The sequence below is a fragment of the Pholcus phalangioides genome, unplaced genomic scaffold, assembly GCF_987345545.1.
Source record: "Pholcus phalangioides strain wild (caught in Gottingen) unplaced genomic scaffold, Ppha-v1.0 ptg000042l_1, whole genome shotgun sequence".
Lineage (NCBI taxonomy): Eukaryota > Metazoa > Arthropoda > Arachnida > Araneae > Pholcidae > Pholcus > Pholcus phalangioides.
Window position 1 is genome coordinate 30937230 of NW_028301628.1, and position 15497 is coordinate 30952726.

The window sequence follows — 15497 nt, forward strand, 5'->3', positions numbered from 1 at the left end:
TGTAGTTGATTTATAGCGTGAAAAAGCAAAAAATGATGAGAACTGCCCGGGCCCCAGGGCTACAGCCCTGTCAGCCCACCCTTTGTGGGGGCCATGCAGGCAACCCTACGCTTGGAGAAGTAAATTACAATGAAGCCTATGGAAAATACATTGAAAAGAATCTTCTTTGTAGTTTTGAACCGCAATGAAAACTATTCTTACAAAAGGCTCTCGGCTTTATTCGCAGCTGGAGATATATGTCTCCTCTCCATTCTACGCTGAAGATGTCTGCGTTTACTACATTCACTGCTAAAAAATGTCCGCTACCGCTTCTTCTGTAGCTGGAGATATCGCCTTTGCTTTATTTGACACCGATGGTTTCTATCTCGGCTCAATTCGTAGCTGAAAATAACTGCCTAGGATTTAGTCGATGCTGAAAATGTCTGCTTCGCAGCTGAAGATGACTGCTTCGGCTCGTGCGCGGATGCAGGAGGGGAGGGTTGATGGGGCAATCACCCCTCCCAAGAGCCGAAAAATTCATCTATCCAATAAAATATGGGATTATTCATCGCACCTGAACAATAAGTCGCCCCCTCCAACATATCGCCATATATCTGCGCCTGCATATGTCTACTAGTCACATAGTAAGTAAATATGAAACTAGTGTTTAGAAAAGAATCACACATATCAGAAATCCAGACCGACTAATACAAGCCGGTCACTATTTATTTCATTTGAGAGCTTCACTGATATGCTACAAATATATATATTATATTCTTCTCTATTCTCTATAGATTATGTTTCAACAATGTACACTTAGTATGGCAAATATGTATATATCACATTTTCTCTCATTTCTTTATCTTTGCACGAAAATTATAATAGATGGTGTGTTTGTTTGTTTTTTTTCTCTCAGGTTTCTTTTCATTAAAATTCAATTTTTCGGTCGCGAAGAAATTTTATACTCGAAAAGAAAAAAATAACAACGATGAGATAAAAGTCTTTTTTTTTTAATTATCAGTTCTTTTTTCCACCGATTATCTGGATGTTCGGCAACATCGGCTCCATCTTGCTCTTGGGTCGGTCTTACCTTCGTACATCAAACCGTTGAAAGAAGCTGAAAATAAAATTGAAATTATTACGAGAAATTGAACGGCTACGCGAAAAACTAAAAAGAAATTTAAATTATTACGAGAATTAAATAGAAATTTTTACGTGTGTAATTCTTTAGTCGGCAATGGATTTAACGATCACGTGATTCAGTGTTCTTCAACCGCTGGTCCATTTCTTCCAAAACATGCAGCTGCTACATTACTTTATATTTAATAAATAAAATACAGTTTTCGTAGATTGTTATACCCACAATTTTGTTTCTTTTTGTCGGCCACCAAATTATTTTTCCTCTTTTCCGTATTTGTTGTCGGTCCGCAAGTTATCTTTCATATTTTCTTATTCTGTGCTGGTCCGGAAAAATATACTCCTCCCATTTAAGATTTTTTTTTTTCCAGTTTTCGAATTATTTCTTTTTTATTTACGTATTTTTTGTTGGTCTGTAAATTATTTCTGTTATTTATACTCTATTTTGCCCCTCTCAAGATATTTCTCTTATTTTTGTACTTTTACCAGTCCAAAAATTATTTCTCCTACTGTATTGACATTTTTGTTTATTTTTCAGTTTTCGAATTATTTCTCATTTTTCGTTTTTTTCCCCCAGTTCCCAAATTATTTCTCCTATTTACGCATTTTTTGCCGGTCTGGGAACTATTTCTGTTATTTGTGTTTTTGTGCTGCTCTTGAAGGAATTTCTCTTATTTGTGTTTTTTTGTCAGTCCTCACGTTATTCCTTCTATTTACATCATTTTTTGCCATTACTCAAATTATTTCTCCTACTTACGTTTATTATTTTTTTTTTTTTTGACAGTTTGCAAATTATATTCTTTTATTTAGTTTTTTTTCGCCAGTTTATTTAAATTATTATTCGTTTTGTTCTACAAATAATGCTATGATTTGTACTATTTTTTAAATTACTTCTGCTACTTCCGTTTTTATATATTTCTCCTATTTACTTTTTTCCCCAGTTTCTCAAATTGTTTCTGATATTTACTTTTTTTTTTTTTTTTTTTTTTTTGCTGGTGCGCAAATTATTTCTACTATTTACGCTTTCTTTTTTTGCCAGTTTTTCAAATTATTTCTCCTATTTACGTAGGTATTTGCGTAATTTTTTGTGGTCCGCAAATTATTGCTCTTATTTTCGTATTTTTTCCAATCCGCAAATTATTTGTTATTTATTCTTTTTTTTTTGCCGCTCCGCAAATTATTTCTCTTACTTTTGTATTTCCTCCAAGGAATTTGTACAGTTAAGTAGTAGAAATCCTCAAATTATTTCTTCTTTTTACGCATCTTGTGCTGGTTAGCAAATCATTCCTACTATTTATGTATTTTTCCCGGTCCTAAAATTATTTATTCTCCTTTTGTTTTTGTTGATCCGCAAATTATTTATCCTTTTGGTGTATTTCTTCCGGTCTGTATATTGTTTCTCGGGTTCATCCATTTTTTCCCCTGGTAAACAAATCATTTCTCTTATTTATGTCTTTTTTGCCGTCCGAGTTTTTCTTTCCCTCATTTATCTACTTTTTCTCGTTCCGCGAACTATTTCTCCTATTCCCGCCGTTCTTCGAAAATTTTCAACTATTTTCACCGGTCAGCAATAGTAAAGAGGTTGAAGAGCAGGCATTGGCGTGATTGATATCGATGCAAAGTTAATTAAGAATGATCGAATCGTCTTATATTACCTTCCCATCGTCCAGTTTTAGTCTCCAGCATCTCGATGTCTTCGCTGGTGAACGCTGGTACAGGTTCGCTCCTGAGGAAAGATTTCTTAGCCATGGTGTCATTAGCTTCTTTCTCTTCGACGGCGACCCACGTTACGCCGTCTTCGCTGGCGACATACGCTCTCTGTTTTTTGTCGACGGCGTAAGTGCGACTCTGTTTGCGATCGTAACCCAGGATACTGCCGAAACTTCTCGGCAAAACTTCAGCGGAAAACAAAAAATATTATCAGTAAATTCAGTCGAGAAATTATTACGAATATTGGCATGACTAGACTGGCCATATTTCCCCGGGAGAAATACTAAAATTAGGATAATGAAAAATCGCCAACTGTAACTGAAAACGGTTTCGAAACGTGAGCAAAGTTGCCAATTATTGCTGAAATCACTGAAAAATCACCAACGGCGGGGAATGAAGCAGTACTGCAAAATCGGTGTGGATCAAAATGATAATTCTACAGAATAAAAAACCTTCAAAATGACAAACATCTGAAACGAATATTCAGATTTATAGTCATCATTATCATAATACAATTTGCGAGTTGCGAAAATAATTCTCCCTTTCAGTCAAGAATAAAAATTCAAGTGGTCTTTGTTGGAAATACGGAACATTTTTATAAAAAAGAAATTGGGATGGTCAAAATTACGAGAATGTGACAGGAAAGAATATGGGTCATATGGTCACCATAGGCATGACAAGAACTTTCAATTTTTAGAAATTAGGTATATATACACATACTTCTCCAAGAGCTTCCTGCATCTTTCGATGAGAAACACACCAGAGTCCTAAGCGTATGAGAAAAAAGAAAATTTACACCATAATTACATAATTCCTGATTTAGTTTCATGAACAATGTCTTCCGGTATCTCTTGCAGGAAACAGACCATTCGAACATTTTCAGAAATATACGCGTTTCGTGACGTTGGTTACAATTGTTAAAGAAAATCCAGCTGGCCGAAAAAAAAGTGTAGGATAAGGTACTCTTTCATTATTCTCTTTTCGATTTCAATAGGAATCCTAGAAATACCAGTGGACCATCACGCTGCTCAATTTGCCCTTAGTGGCAACCCTTGTGAGAGCGATAATGGCTGACGATGCCTTGGAAATCGTAGAAAACCCAGAAAATAGTAAATCAAAAACTTCTTAAGAAATAATGGTTTAAAACATCTTGTGCATAACAGCGCCATCGCCGAGCACAGTGACGACAGCATTATCGCTTAATGAGCCCGCCCATATCTTTAGACGCTATATAGATAACAAGAAATATTACTACGTCAGATATTAAATGGCCACTCTATCCGAATGGCATGAGTGATGGCAAGATTAGTGAATTGGTGGTGTCTGTTCAAGTAAGGCCAGGGAGTGTGCACGATGACAGCCATCTATAACCCCTTTCACGTACAGGCTTCTGGCGATAAATTTTGATGACCTGTAATTGAAGTATCGGGTGACACAACTCAAAAAACTGGTCTCCTTGTTTACATATTAGAAATAGAAAGGAGAAGAAAGATTAGTGAAGTAGTCTGTTTCACCCCCTCACATATTTTTTTCTACTTCTCACATAAATATGCAGTATAAAGACACATTAGATGGGGGAGGGGGAATCGCTTAACAGTAGTGTAGAAAGAACTGGGAGGGATAAATGTAACTTCCTATCAATGGGTTACAAAAAAGCTCCGTGATGATGAGAAAAGAAGTTAAAAAACAAAGGAGAGCTGGAATGAATTTTTCCCATTTGCATTTGGACGAGATGTCTCGTCCCCGATCGTTAAGAAACATTTATTCACGCGCAGATAACGCCGGCATCATTCAGAATGGTGTCAGTTTCTGCGTAAGAGACATCAGAAGATACTCCACATGTACAAATCTACAAATCCACGCTTATCAAAAATAAATTGTCAATCCTCCTTACTTAAAAAAAATCGCATGTAGTGGATGAGATAAAATGCAAAGAAATCTATACTAACTCCATGTCATATTCCAAGTCGCAGAAATAGGCGATGTCCCTCGCCGTGTCGATAGAGAAGTGCCTTCCATACGCATCTGTTAATACATTTTCGAAACAAAAAATTAAATAAAGAATTGTGTGATAAAAAATAGCGAATAAATACAATTGAATTCACGCTGAAGTAAAAACTGATAAATTACTTTTGTCATCCGAATACCACGTTGGATCGTCCTTCGCACAGGATACTAGAAATAAATACAAAATAAAATAAATTTTTAAAATGATATATAGTAGTTACGCTGTCACAATTGAAATAGAATCATTCCTCTACAGCTGATGGTCCCAAGTTAGTGAGCTTGCGTGTTTCTTGAAATACGTATAAGACTTGTTGTGTCTCCCTAAGATTGCGATGAAGTTAAGCATACTTAAACCCCTAGGTATGAGCTTGCGTATTTCTTAAAATATTTTTGTATTACTAGGAAAACGCAGGCGGCTTGTTTAGAAAAGCGTAGGAAACTTGCATTAATAAGCTAGTGAACTTTTCAAGAGATCACACGTATCCTTTTTGTACATTTCTAGAAGATAATTGAAGTTGATTTCTAAATGAAACACTTTTCCCTATATCTCTTAGTTTGCACCTGCTGAAAATTGGAAGACAAAGTCTACTTCATTTCAAAATATATGGTGTTTTTGAAAGGAGCTTTAGTAATTTCTGCTGTACAGCACGCTTGCTATGCAGCTTTACGGTTACGCAAATACAAGCAGCTGACCTATTTTAAGGATAAGCCAGTCTTCTACGCATTTCTCAGGATACGCAAATGTCGTAAAGGAGGGTACTTGAAGACACGCTGGACAAATCTCCGAAAATTTGTATGTCCAGTCGGGCATGTAACTTTAAATAATAGATGCGCGAATTGAAAATAGATGCCCCAATATTTTACCATGCCCGAAAATTATTATCACTGGATTTACTTGAATACATATCTCATATTTATATTTCACTATTGTATACAGTCGAATCCCGTTATAACGAACTCCAAGAGACCGGAGAAATCACTTCATTATAACGAAATTTCGTAATAAAGGAATTAAAGGTTTTTGCATTGATCCTATGTAAATTTATCTGAGGGGTTAGAAAAGTGTTCGTTAAAACGATATTTTCGCTATAACGGTATGTGTTAAAACGGGTGTAGTTCGATTGCGCTCACGATGAACCGTTTGTGATAAGAAATAAGTCGATTGCGCTCACCTTCAATTTCTAAGAATTGCATGTAAACACTTTATCTAAATCGTTGTTAGACCAGATCATCCTTATGTGGACTGCAAGCGTCGATAATTCCTCATTCTCCTGTTATAATATGCGACGGTTGATTAAGGGTACGAAGAGGGAGGTGTGTGCACCTGACCTGAACAAGTGGGAGCTGAACACCTGAGACATTTTCGAGCTTTTTCTAGCGATTCTACTTATACCCATAGAGAACAGCGTTTCTTAACCTGGTCCGAGGTCCGCGACGATGGCATAGGTGGTTCGCAGGCAGACTTGATAAAATGATTCACCTATTGTAATTGATATTAGTGAGATCCTTATGGGTTCAAAGTTTTTATCCATATGAGTGCACTCCTGATCACTATACTGTTTTTATTCATCTTTCTTTTTATCAAAAACTGATTTCTGCTTATATGCAGCAATCCTGTCTCTATAGACATAGTGACACTTCCTACCTCCCGTCACCCACAAGGACGAAAATCAGACTGGGCGCAATCGACCTGTTGGGGGAATACATTGGAAATTTTCATGGTCATCTTGTTTGAATTTTTTTTTTTGTATGCCTACGTCGGCCATGTGGTCGAAAAAAATACGTACATACGGGTTAAAAATTTTACACGCCCTAGCCATGACTAGATTTGTCCAGCCGTGCTTGAAGCATAAAATTTGGTGAAGCACTGTTTTACAGTGTAAATAAACATGGCGTTACTACTGAAAAGAAAAGAAAATTACCGGTAGGTCGATTATTTATTTACCTGATGGTGATTTTTCGGCCACGAAGCAGCCGTACATTTCCATTTTGAGCCCGATGTACATCGTATCCTCGTTGCCTTTCTCAGCTTCTTCAATGATCACTCTCACGAATCTTGTCTGTACTGGCTTCTGCAGGTCATCAATCGCGCGTCCTTTCTTGTTATATTCCAGCTCTGTAACCTGCAAGTGTAGGAAAACACATAATGAAATAATAATAATAAAGACAAGTGGTAAGTGTGTTACAGAGAGATTGCTATAGCAAAATTCGTTTTCTTATACCTCATTTCCTATCAACCAGTCTGATCCCGTGTGGCTGTACTGTAGACTGTATTTGGTGACGTATCGTGTGTTGTCAACTTTGGCGAATTCTATTTTGGCGATCCTCGTCGTCCTCAGGAAATCGACTTGATAGTAAGGCTTGTGTGGGCCCAGCCTGAGTGCTGGTGACCAACCTTTGGAAGGAAATCATTGGTTCATGAAAGGTACACACAATACATTTCACGCCGCTTAATGTTATCACACCGAGACTCGGGGTTTATGATAACAATAACCGAATAATTTATTCGAGGAAAATCCCGTTTGCAATTACGATGGCCATACATCCAGTTTAGTCGAACGGGCGTCGATTGTATATGTCTCTACGTATAGTAAATGTATATATGAACGTCTTAGTACAGATATGAGCGACATCAATGGCATGATCCCAAGATTACCATTAAGGACTGTGCCATAAGACAACTTAAACCAAGTTGATGTGAACCTAAAAACTGGCGTTTTTCCCCGATGGTAATTCACAGTAAACATGATAAGTTGATGGTATTACTTCCGTGTTTTCCGCAATGGGCGACTGACTGTATAAAAAAGAATTACCCCATGTTCATCTACTCTTCGGTTCCCCATTGGTGTGCATCTTTAGATATTCGTGATGTAATATACTTGGATTCCCACGGTATATTCATAAAAATTAAATAAATGATGCATGTGTAATCATTTGTTACGCATAAAGAGGTGCCGGCTTGACCGTGAATGATCACGTAAAAGATTTTGATTTTGGATGTTTGGATTCTGAAATGTTCTGCTTCGTGCTAAAAAATACTGTAGCTGTTCGAGCTTCGGCTGAAGTTGGTTTTCCGAGGTGACTAATTACGAGGCGTGAATGCGAGCCGATATCCCCCTTAAAAAGTCTCACCACAGAGAGCAACAGACCTACAACCGTACAACTATTCAATCATTACACTTTATTCATAGTTTGAAAAATAGATGGCAGCACTGAAATTCACGCATAACACATACTCGGGTTGTTAGCTACACATACACACTTCCGGCACGGCTCATTTGGTGGTAAATCGCCCATGACAATAGACAGAATTTACGCTTGGTTTAAAAGAAAAAAAAGAAAGAAATCTGTTTGAGCCACACACACAGGGCAATATTATGGCTACGCATGAGCTGTCTCATCCCTTTGAAGTTTCTCTCGCCACCTTGGCTCGGTGAGCGTGGGCCTCTTATTAAGTGAGTGAAGTCACTGCTCTAATACTTTTAACTAGAACTCCTTAATACAAGAAGTCGTCTTACTTTTAACTAAAGTGCGACCTTGAAATACCAGGATGGCCAATGTGAATTAATCGGTTCTGTCAAGGCGATGACGTGAGCTGATGCCGGCTCCAGCCAACACCCCCTATAGATAAGATCTTATCTATTCTATCTTATCTATCTATTCTATCTTATCTATCTTATCGATCTTATCTATCTATTCGATCTTATCTATCTATTCGATCTTATCTATCTATTCGATCTTATCTATTATTCTTATCTATAGGGGGTGTTGCTTCAGAGCGTCATGAGACAGCTCTTATTATCCCAGGCCCTGGTTCGAGTTCCTCCCACCACAAGCTCGATGCAACTGTAAGTATACGTGCAATCTTCTTACCCTTTCTGCTGGTCATCCTGATGTTAAAAGGACCTGTTTCTTTCTTAGCGGCAGAAGACGCACTGAGTTGACACTTGTAAACCTTTTTAGGATTGTACAAGCCAAGAGACCGGTAACATTCTGAAAGAAAGAAAAAAGCAACAGGAATAAAATGATCTCACCCTATCACGATGCGCACAAAAAAACCTCACCCTATGGCAGCGTTTCTTAATCTATGGGACAGATGACCCACAGACATACTTGAAAATTCAATTTAAATTACTCAAGCCTATACCACAAACACAGTACTGTACTGTATTGCATTATTAATATTCTCGCGTGGGTTCAAAAATAAGATTGAACCCATTAGACCCATTGGGTAATCGTCCGTCGAATTGCTCCATCTACTTCATTGATCCTTAGTTTCAGAAAAGCCGAAAAACGCTGCCTTGTGGCGCCTCCAGTAAACCTTAAAAAGCAGTATTGAAGAGTATGAGAAATTGCATTCACACCTTGGCTGTTCACCACGTACATGATGTGATCGACGGGTCCACAGCTGACAATTGTATCCGCAGTAGCTGGATTCGGAGATGGTTCTTCACGATAAGTCTGAGTGCAGAGGACGCGATACGGGGTGGTAGCGTTGACTTCTCCTCTTCCGAAACCCCTCTGGAACTTCGGATCAGCCAACAGGTCCACGATCACTGTAGCCGAGTCTGAGAATAAAAACTGCGGGAACTGCCAGAAAAAAAAAAAAAAGAAAATCATGGAATTTTTCATTGTAGCTTTTCGTGTGGTGTTACTCCCAAAAAAATTGATTACTGACTAAGTCGTGAAGCTTATCGTAATTTCTTTGATTGCAATCACCATATGGAGTAATTCGATAATATGCTGCTCACCACAATGTCCAAACCACCAGCTTCAGTCAGGAAATTGACTTTCTCTACCACAGTGGCATTATTGAAGATGACTTTATTGAACTCTATGTAAGGTGGCAGATAGAGGCGGATCGTGGCATTCAGCGGTTCAGCCGTAGATTCTTTGGTATGCGTAGCTGTAATTGTCACGTTTAAGCTGTCCCTGTGGACACGAAAAATTGGTCATTAGGTAAGTCAGGTGTAAGTAGTACATATTGCATACGAAGAATAGAAGTACATATTACATCCGAAAATCCAAAGAATAGCAGTATAAATGAATAGTCCTACTCAAGCATTTTTTCTACCTTCACTTCAAAATATGAAAGCCAGATGGCAGCACCTGCAGACAACAAAATAGGTCTAACTCTGACAACATTAATACGTTATGGGCTACACACACACACCCAGAGCATACAGTGTGTCCCATAAATTCGTAAATAATCAAAAATTTCAGAAAATTGAAGGGATCGGTGCATTAGAATACGAACATTCGAAATTTTAAGCCGGCCATTCGTAACTGAGGCAAAACAACTTCACGAATAGTGCTATATCCACCAATGTCAACATCTCAATGAAAACCTTATGTGAGTGTCAATAACAGGAAAATTCAGAAATGAGGTATTAATCGTACACCCTCTGATTTGTATATTTGGTGTGATTTGCTTTCATGTAGTACCCTCTATCGACACAAAATTGAACTTTTTTTTTTTCCTGTACCAAAAAAAATCCCTTTCCTGGAAATAACTTTTTCGCAAACCGCATTCAAAACCAAATTTCTTCAATTTTTATGAACTTTGAAACTATTTACAAATTTTGGGACACCCTGTAGATCAGGGTTTCTTGACCTATGGGTCGCATAGCGTCATAGATTGGTCGTTGTCCATATTTACTAACAACCAAGAACTCTGAGCGACGGGTCCCTACTCAAGCTTGATTCGTAGAGGTTTCTGGAAAGAATCGTACGAATCCACTTACAGCCAGGGATTCTTGAGCTATGGATCACGACCCACCCCTATTCGAAGAGGCTTCCGAGATGAGCCCTAAAAATCCACTAACAGACAGGGACTCGAGCTATGGGTCATGACAGGGACTTGGTTGTCAGGGCTTCCGAGATGAGTAATACAAATCCACTAACAGCCAGGAGATCTTGAGCTACGGGTCACTACACAGACTTCATTCGCAAGGGCTTCCGGGATAGGGGCCGTACAAATTCGCTCACAGCCAGGGATTCTTGAGTTATGGATCACGACCCAAACTTCAATCGCAGGGGGATTTCAAGATTTGTCGTACAAATCACTAGGGGTCAGGGCTCTTGAACTATGCATTACGACCCAAACTTTATTCTCGGAGGCTTCCGATGGGTCATAACAATCCACTTACAGTCCTCTGATAAATACACTTATTGCTGTCACTGGTTCCACTAATTTCGAAAACAAAGTTCCATGGGTCGCGAGGCTGGTCTTGTTGCTGAGTTTGGATCGCGGCTGAAAAAGGTTAATAACCCCTGCTTCAGATAAATGGATTCTCAGCAGTCTTGTAGTAAGCCCTATTTGTAAACATAGGAAATTTTTCATACCGGTTGCATAGTACTCACCCGCTCTGGTATGTCTTTTTGGTATCGACTTCTACATTCACGGCCAGATCAGCTCTCTCGGAACCGTCTCTCCAAACTTTCATAGGCTGCTGCACGAGCAGCTTACTTCGTCCGGCCTCGGCCGTGAAGTTCAGCAAGAACTCGGACATGTGTGTCGTTTCTGGGTGGTCCGACATCTCGACTTCCACTTCGATGGTTAAATCATCATCTCCTTCCAGGGCCATGTTCATCTTATGCGTCAAACCTTTAAAATAAAAAACGCGTAAATGATCGAAATTAGTAATTCGTTTCGTGGTCTTTGATCCAATAAAATTGGGTTTCATAATGGTTTTAACATGGGTTTTATATATTCGAATGGTTTTGACCTGTTGAACACGAATATTGCCATTAAAAAGTTTTATTGGCTTTCGTTTTGGGGACATAATCATGTTAACAGTTGAAAAGGTGCTTCACGAGCATTATTATACGGTGTAAATGTGCTGAAGAGACCATATAACAACGATACCAGGGGAAAATGGTCCTCCTCGATGCTGGCTGACCACTGATGGACGATTGGAAGAGCCCCATTACCCAACCCGTATGTCATAGGCGGAGATAGACTAGGAAGTCTGGGGGGGAGGCATGGTCATTATTTCTGGGGGGCACGATGATTATGATGTCTATGCATATATACATTAGATCAGTCAACTTCACCTTTGGCGCTGGCCACCCCACGCCCCCCCCCGTATCTCCGCCCATGCCGTATCTGCGTATTTTTGTCGGTTTCTATATACTGGGTGGCCATAAAATAACTATGCCGATACACGAGCCCCTAGTGACCGCACGAATGAGAATGAAATTTGAGATATTGGTGTTTCAGAGTATGTGATCGGGGATGAGTAGAGGAACAAAACCATAGCTCTCACGGTTACCGTTACAGCAGCAAAAACGCCAAAAAAAGAAATCAAATAGCAATGCATACGTGCTATGGATTTTCATGTATATCAAATGTTTTGGCTGAAGTTTCTATGGGCTATAAATTGTGTTATTTTGTTTTCTACGTACTTATACGTTGCGTTTCAATGTATTGTATTGTGATACTATATGTGCATTAAATGTTGAGCCGTACCGTTAGCCAATCAAACTTTTTATGGTCACAATTCGTGTTCAGCAAACCGAATTACATAAGAAATGACTACTTTTGTTTCGGACGCAGAAAATTTGTCAGAATTTGTTGTTCGGTGTAATGGACACAAACGAGAAACACGTTACCTAAATTAGTGAAAACTCCTATGTAAGCCTTGATGACATCACTTTGAGTTGTCTCCACTACGGGAGCGAACTCCACTTTAGGCTGCGGGTAAAGCATCGGGCATGGGATATTGGCTCCACCGGACACCAGTCTGATGTTGTGTACGGTCATGACCGCTCTGTTTTTCTTGACAGGTGCTCTTGCCTCCACTTGCACCTTGAGGAGTGAGTCCGGTGGGATAGTGATGTTGAAAGGAACCCATAACCTCTGGTGTATACGGATTTCTATCGGTGATGGATTGACCAGTTTCAGCGACGCGTTTTTCTGCAATTGACGGATTTTATTCATTTGTTATCGTGCCATATTCTATAATGCCCCACACACTGCTATAAATATCATGATTCTACGTCTAATTCTAAAACAAACCCATGTAAAAAAAAAATTATAGGTTCAATAAATGTCGGCCAGGCCTTACTTAAATACAATTAGTTACTGAAATTAAAGCTCCCCAAAAAAGATTTCTTCGATGCATCGATACTTTCAATTCAAATTTACTGTGAGAAAATTAATTATTACCTCCACTTCCACTTGGTCAGCCTCCATCGCTATAACGAATTTCAGAGTGTCGATCTTCTTACTGTGGGATCCGACGGTGGCGTATCCTTCGACACTAAATTGTTCTCTCAGCTTCAGCGACCCGTCATCGAGGGGTCTCATCGCCATTCTTATGACGACCTGTCAATGGTTGCAGAAGAAATTCATTGATAGACGATAAAATACTTCCATGGACATGGACACCACTTCTTGCAGCAGGGTCTCTAGGTTGAAATCTTCGCCAGGCCCCCTCTAAAGTGAATTTATAGTATGAAAAAAAAAATTGTGGTAGGCTGTATCATGGACACTGCTGCAAGTTCCGACATGAATACGTTCTCTAGCTTATTTTTCCATGGTAAGTAATATGACATAATGAAATTGATTAAATAGGATTTGTCCTTGAAATTGCTAACCGACAATACCAATACTGTCTATTTCCGTTGCGAACTTGTCAAGGTATAGCGTGAACCGATTCCGTTACGAATGCAGGCCTCGTGCCTGGTGTCCAGACCGGATGAAAATCCGTAGGGTATCATCAGATTCGTCTTTAGAATATCTACAGACGATGCCATTGTCTTTCATTTGAGTTGCGAACCTCCTGAGATATAGCGTAAAACAATTTCGTTATAATAGCGGGCCGAGAGTCTGGTATCAAGACCGAAAGAGGCACTAGGACCACATTGGTATCATTGGATTTGTCTTAACGAGATCTACCCGCAGACATCAAAAAACATTGATATATTCTGAATACTTACAGAGATATGAGCGTTCGAGAAATTACTTCGTTACACAACTTTTTTCGAGTGCACCCGGTATCGTCAGATGATTTAAAAGACGTATTCATGTCAACAAAAAAATGATAAGAATCTTCCCGGGCGCCATATCAGCCCTGCCCTTGGGACACGGGAGCCATGTCCATGGGTACAAATTGAAATGAAAAATACTTTTGTGTTTATCAGCAACGATCTAAAAGAAATATCGACGATGAATTTCATCGATGCGAGAGAACCATACCTTGTTTTCCTCTTCCCGGTTATCCACGAATGTATTGCAAACAAGACCTAAATTGTACACTGCACTGTCATTTCTCCCGCCTCCTGAATCACTGCAACATAAATGAGAAACAGCAAAAGATTAATAAAATAACTCATCAACAATACTTGTACATGAGATATTGTAGTGCTCCATGTGGCATACTTATACAGGCTTAAAGGCCAGTCGTAGTCCAGGCTCTGTCCCTGGTGGGATGTAAGCCATTTACCCGGAAGGGTTGGACTACGCTGGAGAGAAAAGAATACTTATACAGGCTGTCCCAAATTGTTAGCGCAGCAGATGTCTCTGGCAGACAGAGCCGCCCTTAGTGGGTGTGGGCCCCAGGTTTTGGGGAGTCCCTTATTTACGGATTTACGGCAACAATTTCTTTCATAAAATCTGAATTTTCATCAATTCTGTATAAATCTGCATTTTAATCTAGAAACGAATAATTCTGGAATTATTTTTCATAAATTCTGATTTCCTACTTTATCTGGAATTGTTTTTTTGATAAATTCTGATTTCCTACTTTATCTGGAATTGTTTTTTTGATAAATTCTTTTTCATCAATTCCAGAATTCTGAACATTCATCACCAATTCTGGAGTTGTGAATTTTTCTCAATTCTGAAAATATTTTTTTCATTTATTCTGATTTATTCTCAGGTCTGAAGCTGTTTCTTTCATCAGTTGCAAACTTTCTTAAACTCAATTGTGGAATTCTGAACTTTTCTCAATTCTCGAATTCTGTATTTTCATCAATACTGGAATACCGAGTTTCCCTCAATTCTGGAATTATTTCTTGCATTTATTCTGAATTTTCATGATTTTCATTTTCTGATTATTTTCGATTTATCTCTCTCACAGAAGAAAAAAATCGGGTACAGGAGTCCCGCTATAATTTTATCACCGGGACCCGCTTCTGGAAAGGGCGGTCTTACAAACAGGACCACCCTTACCAGTCGCGGGGCCCCTGTGCGAAAATAATGGCGGGTCATGGTCGTCTTAACAGTTTCGGGGTGGCCGGGGGAATTTGTCATCCAGAAATTCATACATTATTAAAAAATGTACAGGAATGCCGAAAAATAATCATACAAAAAAATATAGACACCATATTAAACGTAAACAACAATTAATGAAAAAATTTCGAATTTATTAAAATGCAGAAGAAAATTTTAAAACGATCGAAAAAATTCCAAAACTAATGAAAATTACGGCAAAATGAAAAAATATAATTCAGAAACTAATGAAAATATTAGGACGCCATAAAAGAATATTCCGAAAACTTGTGAAAATTCAGGATTGATGAATGAAAAATAAAAATACTGGAAAGAAAATATATATCAGCTCCTAGTGAAAATTCAGAATTAACGAGAGATATAATTCCAGAATAAAGAAAAATTGAGGATTTATGAAATAATTCCAGAATCGATTAAAATTCAGAAT

At 38.6% G+C, this 15497-nt stretch overlaps 1 protein-coding gene across 1 annotated transcript in view; it reads right to left on the reverse strand.

The window, feature by feature from the left end:
• Positions 1 to 666: 666 nt before the first annotated feature.
• LOC149064794 (uncharacterized) overlaps positions 667 to 15497 on the reverse strand; it is a 45240-nt gene continuing 30409 nt past the window's right edge. Inside the window, exons 18-31 of the mRNA XM_089255096.1 lie at positions 14036 to 14126; positions 13004 to 13162; positions 12448 to 12751; positions 11197 to 11440; positions 9585 to 9765; positions 9198 to 9423; positions 8707 to 8826; positions 7056 to 7228; positions 6779 to 6956; positions 4957 to 5001; positions 4776 to 4851; positions 3547 to 3593; positions 2772 to 3011; positions 667 to 1096 (exon numbers count right to left, since the gene is read on the reverse strand). Coding sequence (XP_089111222.1) covers positions 1017 to 1096; positions 2772 to 3011; positions 3547 to 3593; positions 4776 to 4851; positions 4957 to 5001; positions 6779 to 6956; positions 7056 to 7228; positions 8707 to 8826; positions 9198 to 9423; positions 9585 to 9765; positions 11197 to 11440; positions 12448 to 12751; positions 13004 to 13162; positions 14036 to 14126 — 2164 coding nt within the window. The 3' untranslated portion in view covers positions 667 to 1016. The remainder of the gene's footprint in view (positions 1097 to 2771; positions 3012 to 3546; positions 3594 to 4775; positions 4852 to 4956; positions 5002 to 6778; positions 6957 to 7055; positions 7229 to 8706; positions 8827 to 9197; positions 9424 to 9584; positions 9766 to 11196; positions 11441 to 12447; positions 12752 to 13003; positions 13163 to 14035; positions 14127 to 15497) is intronic.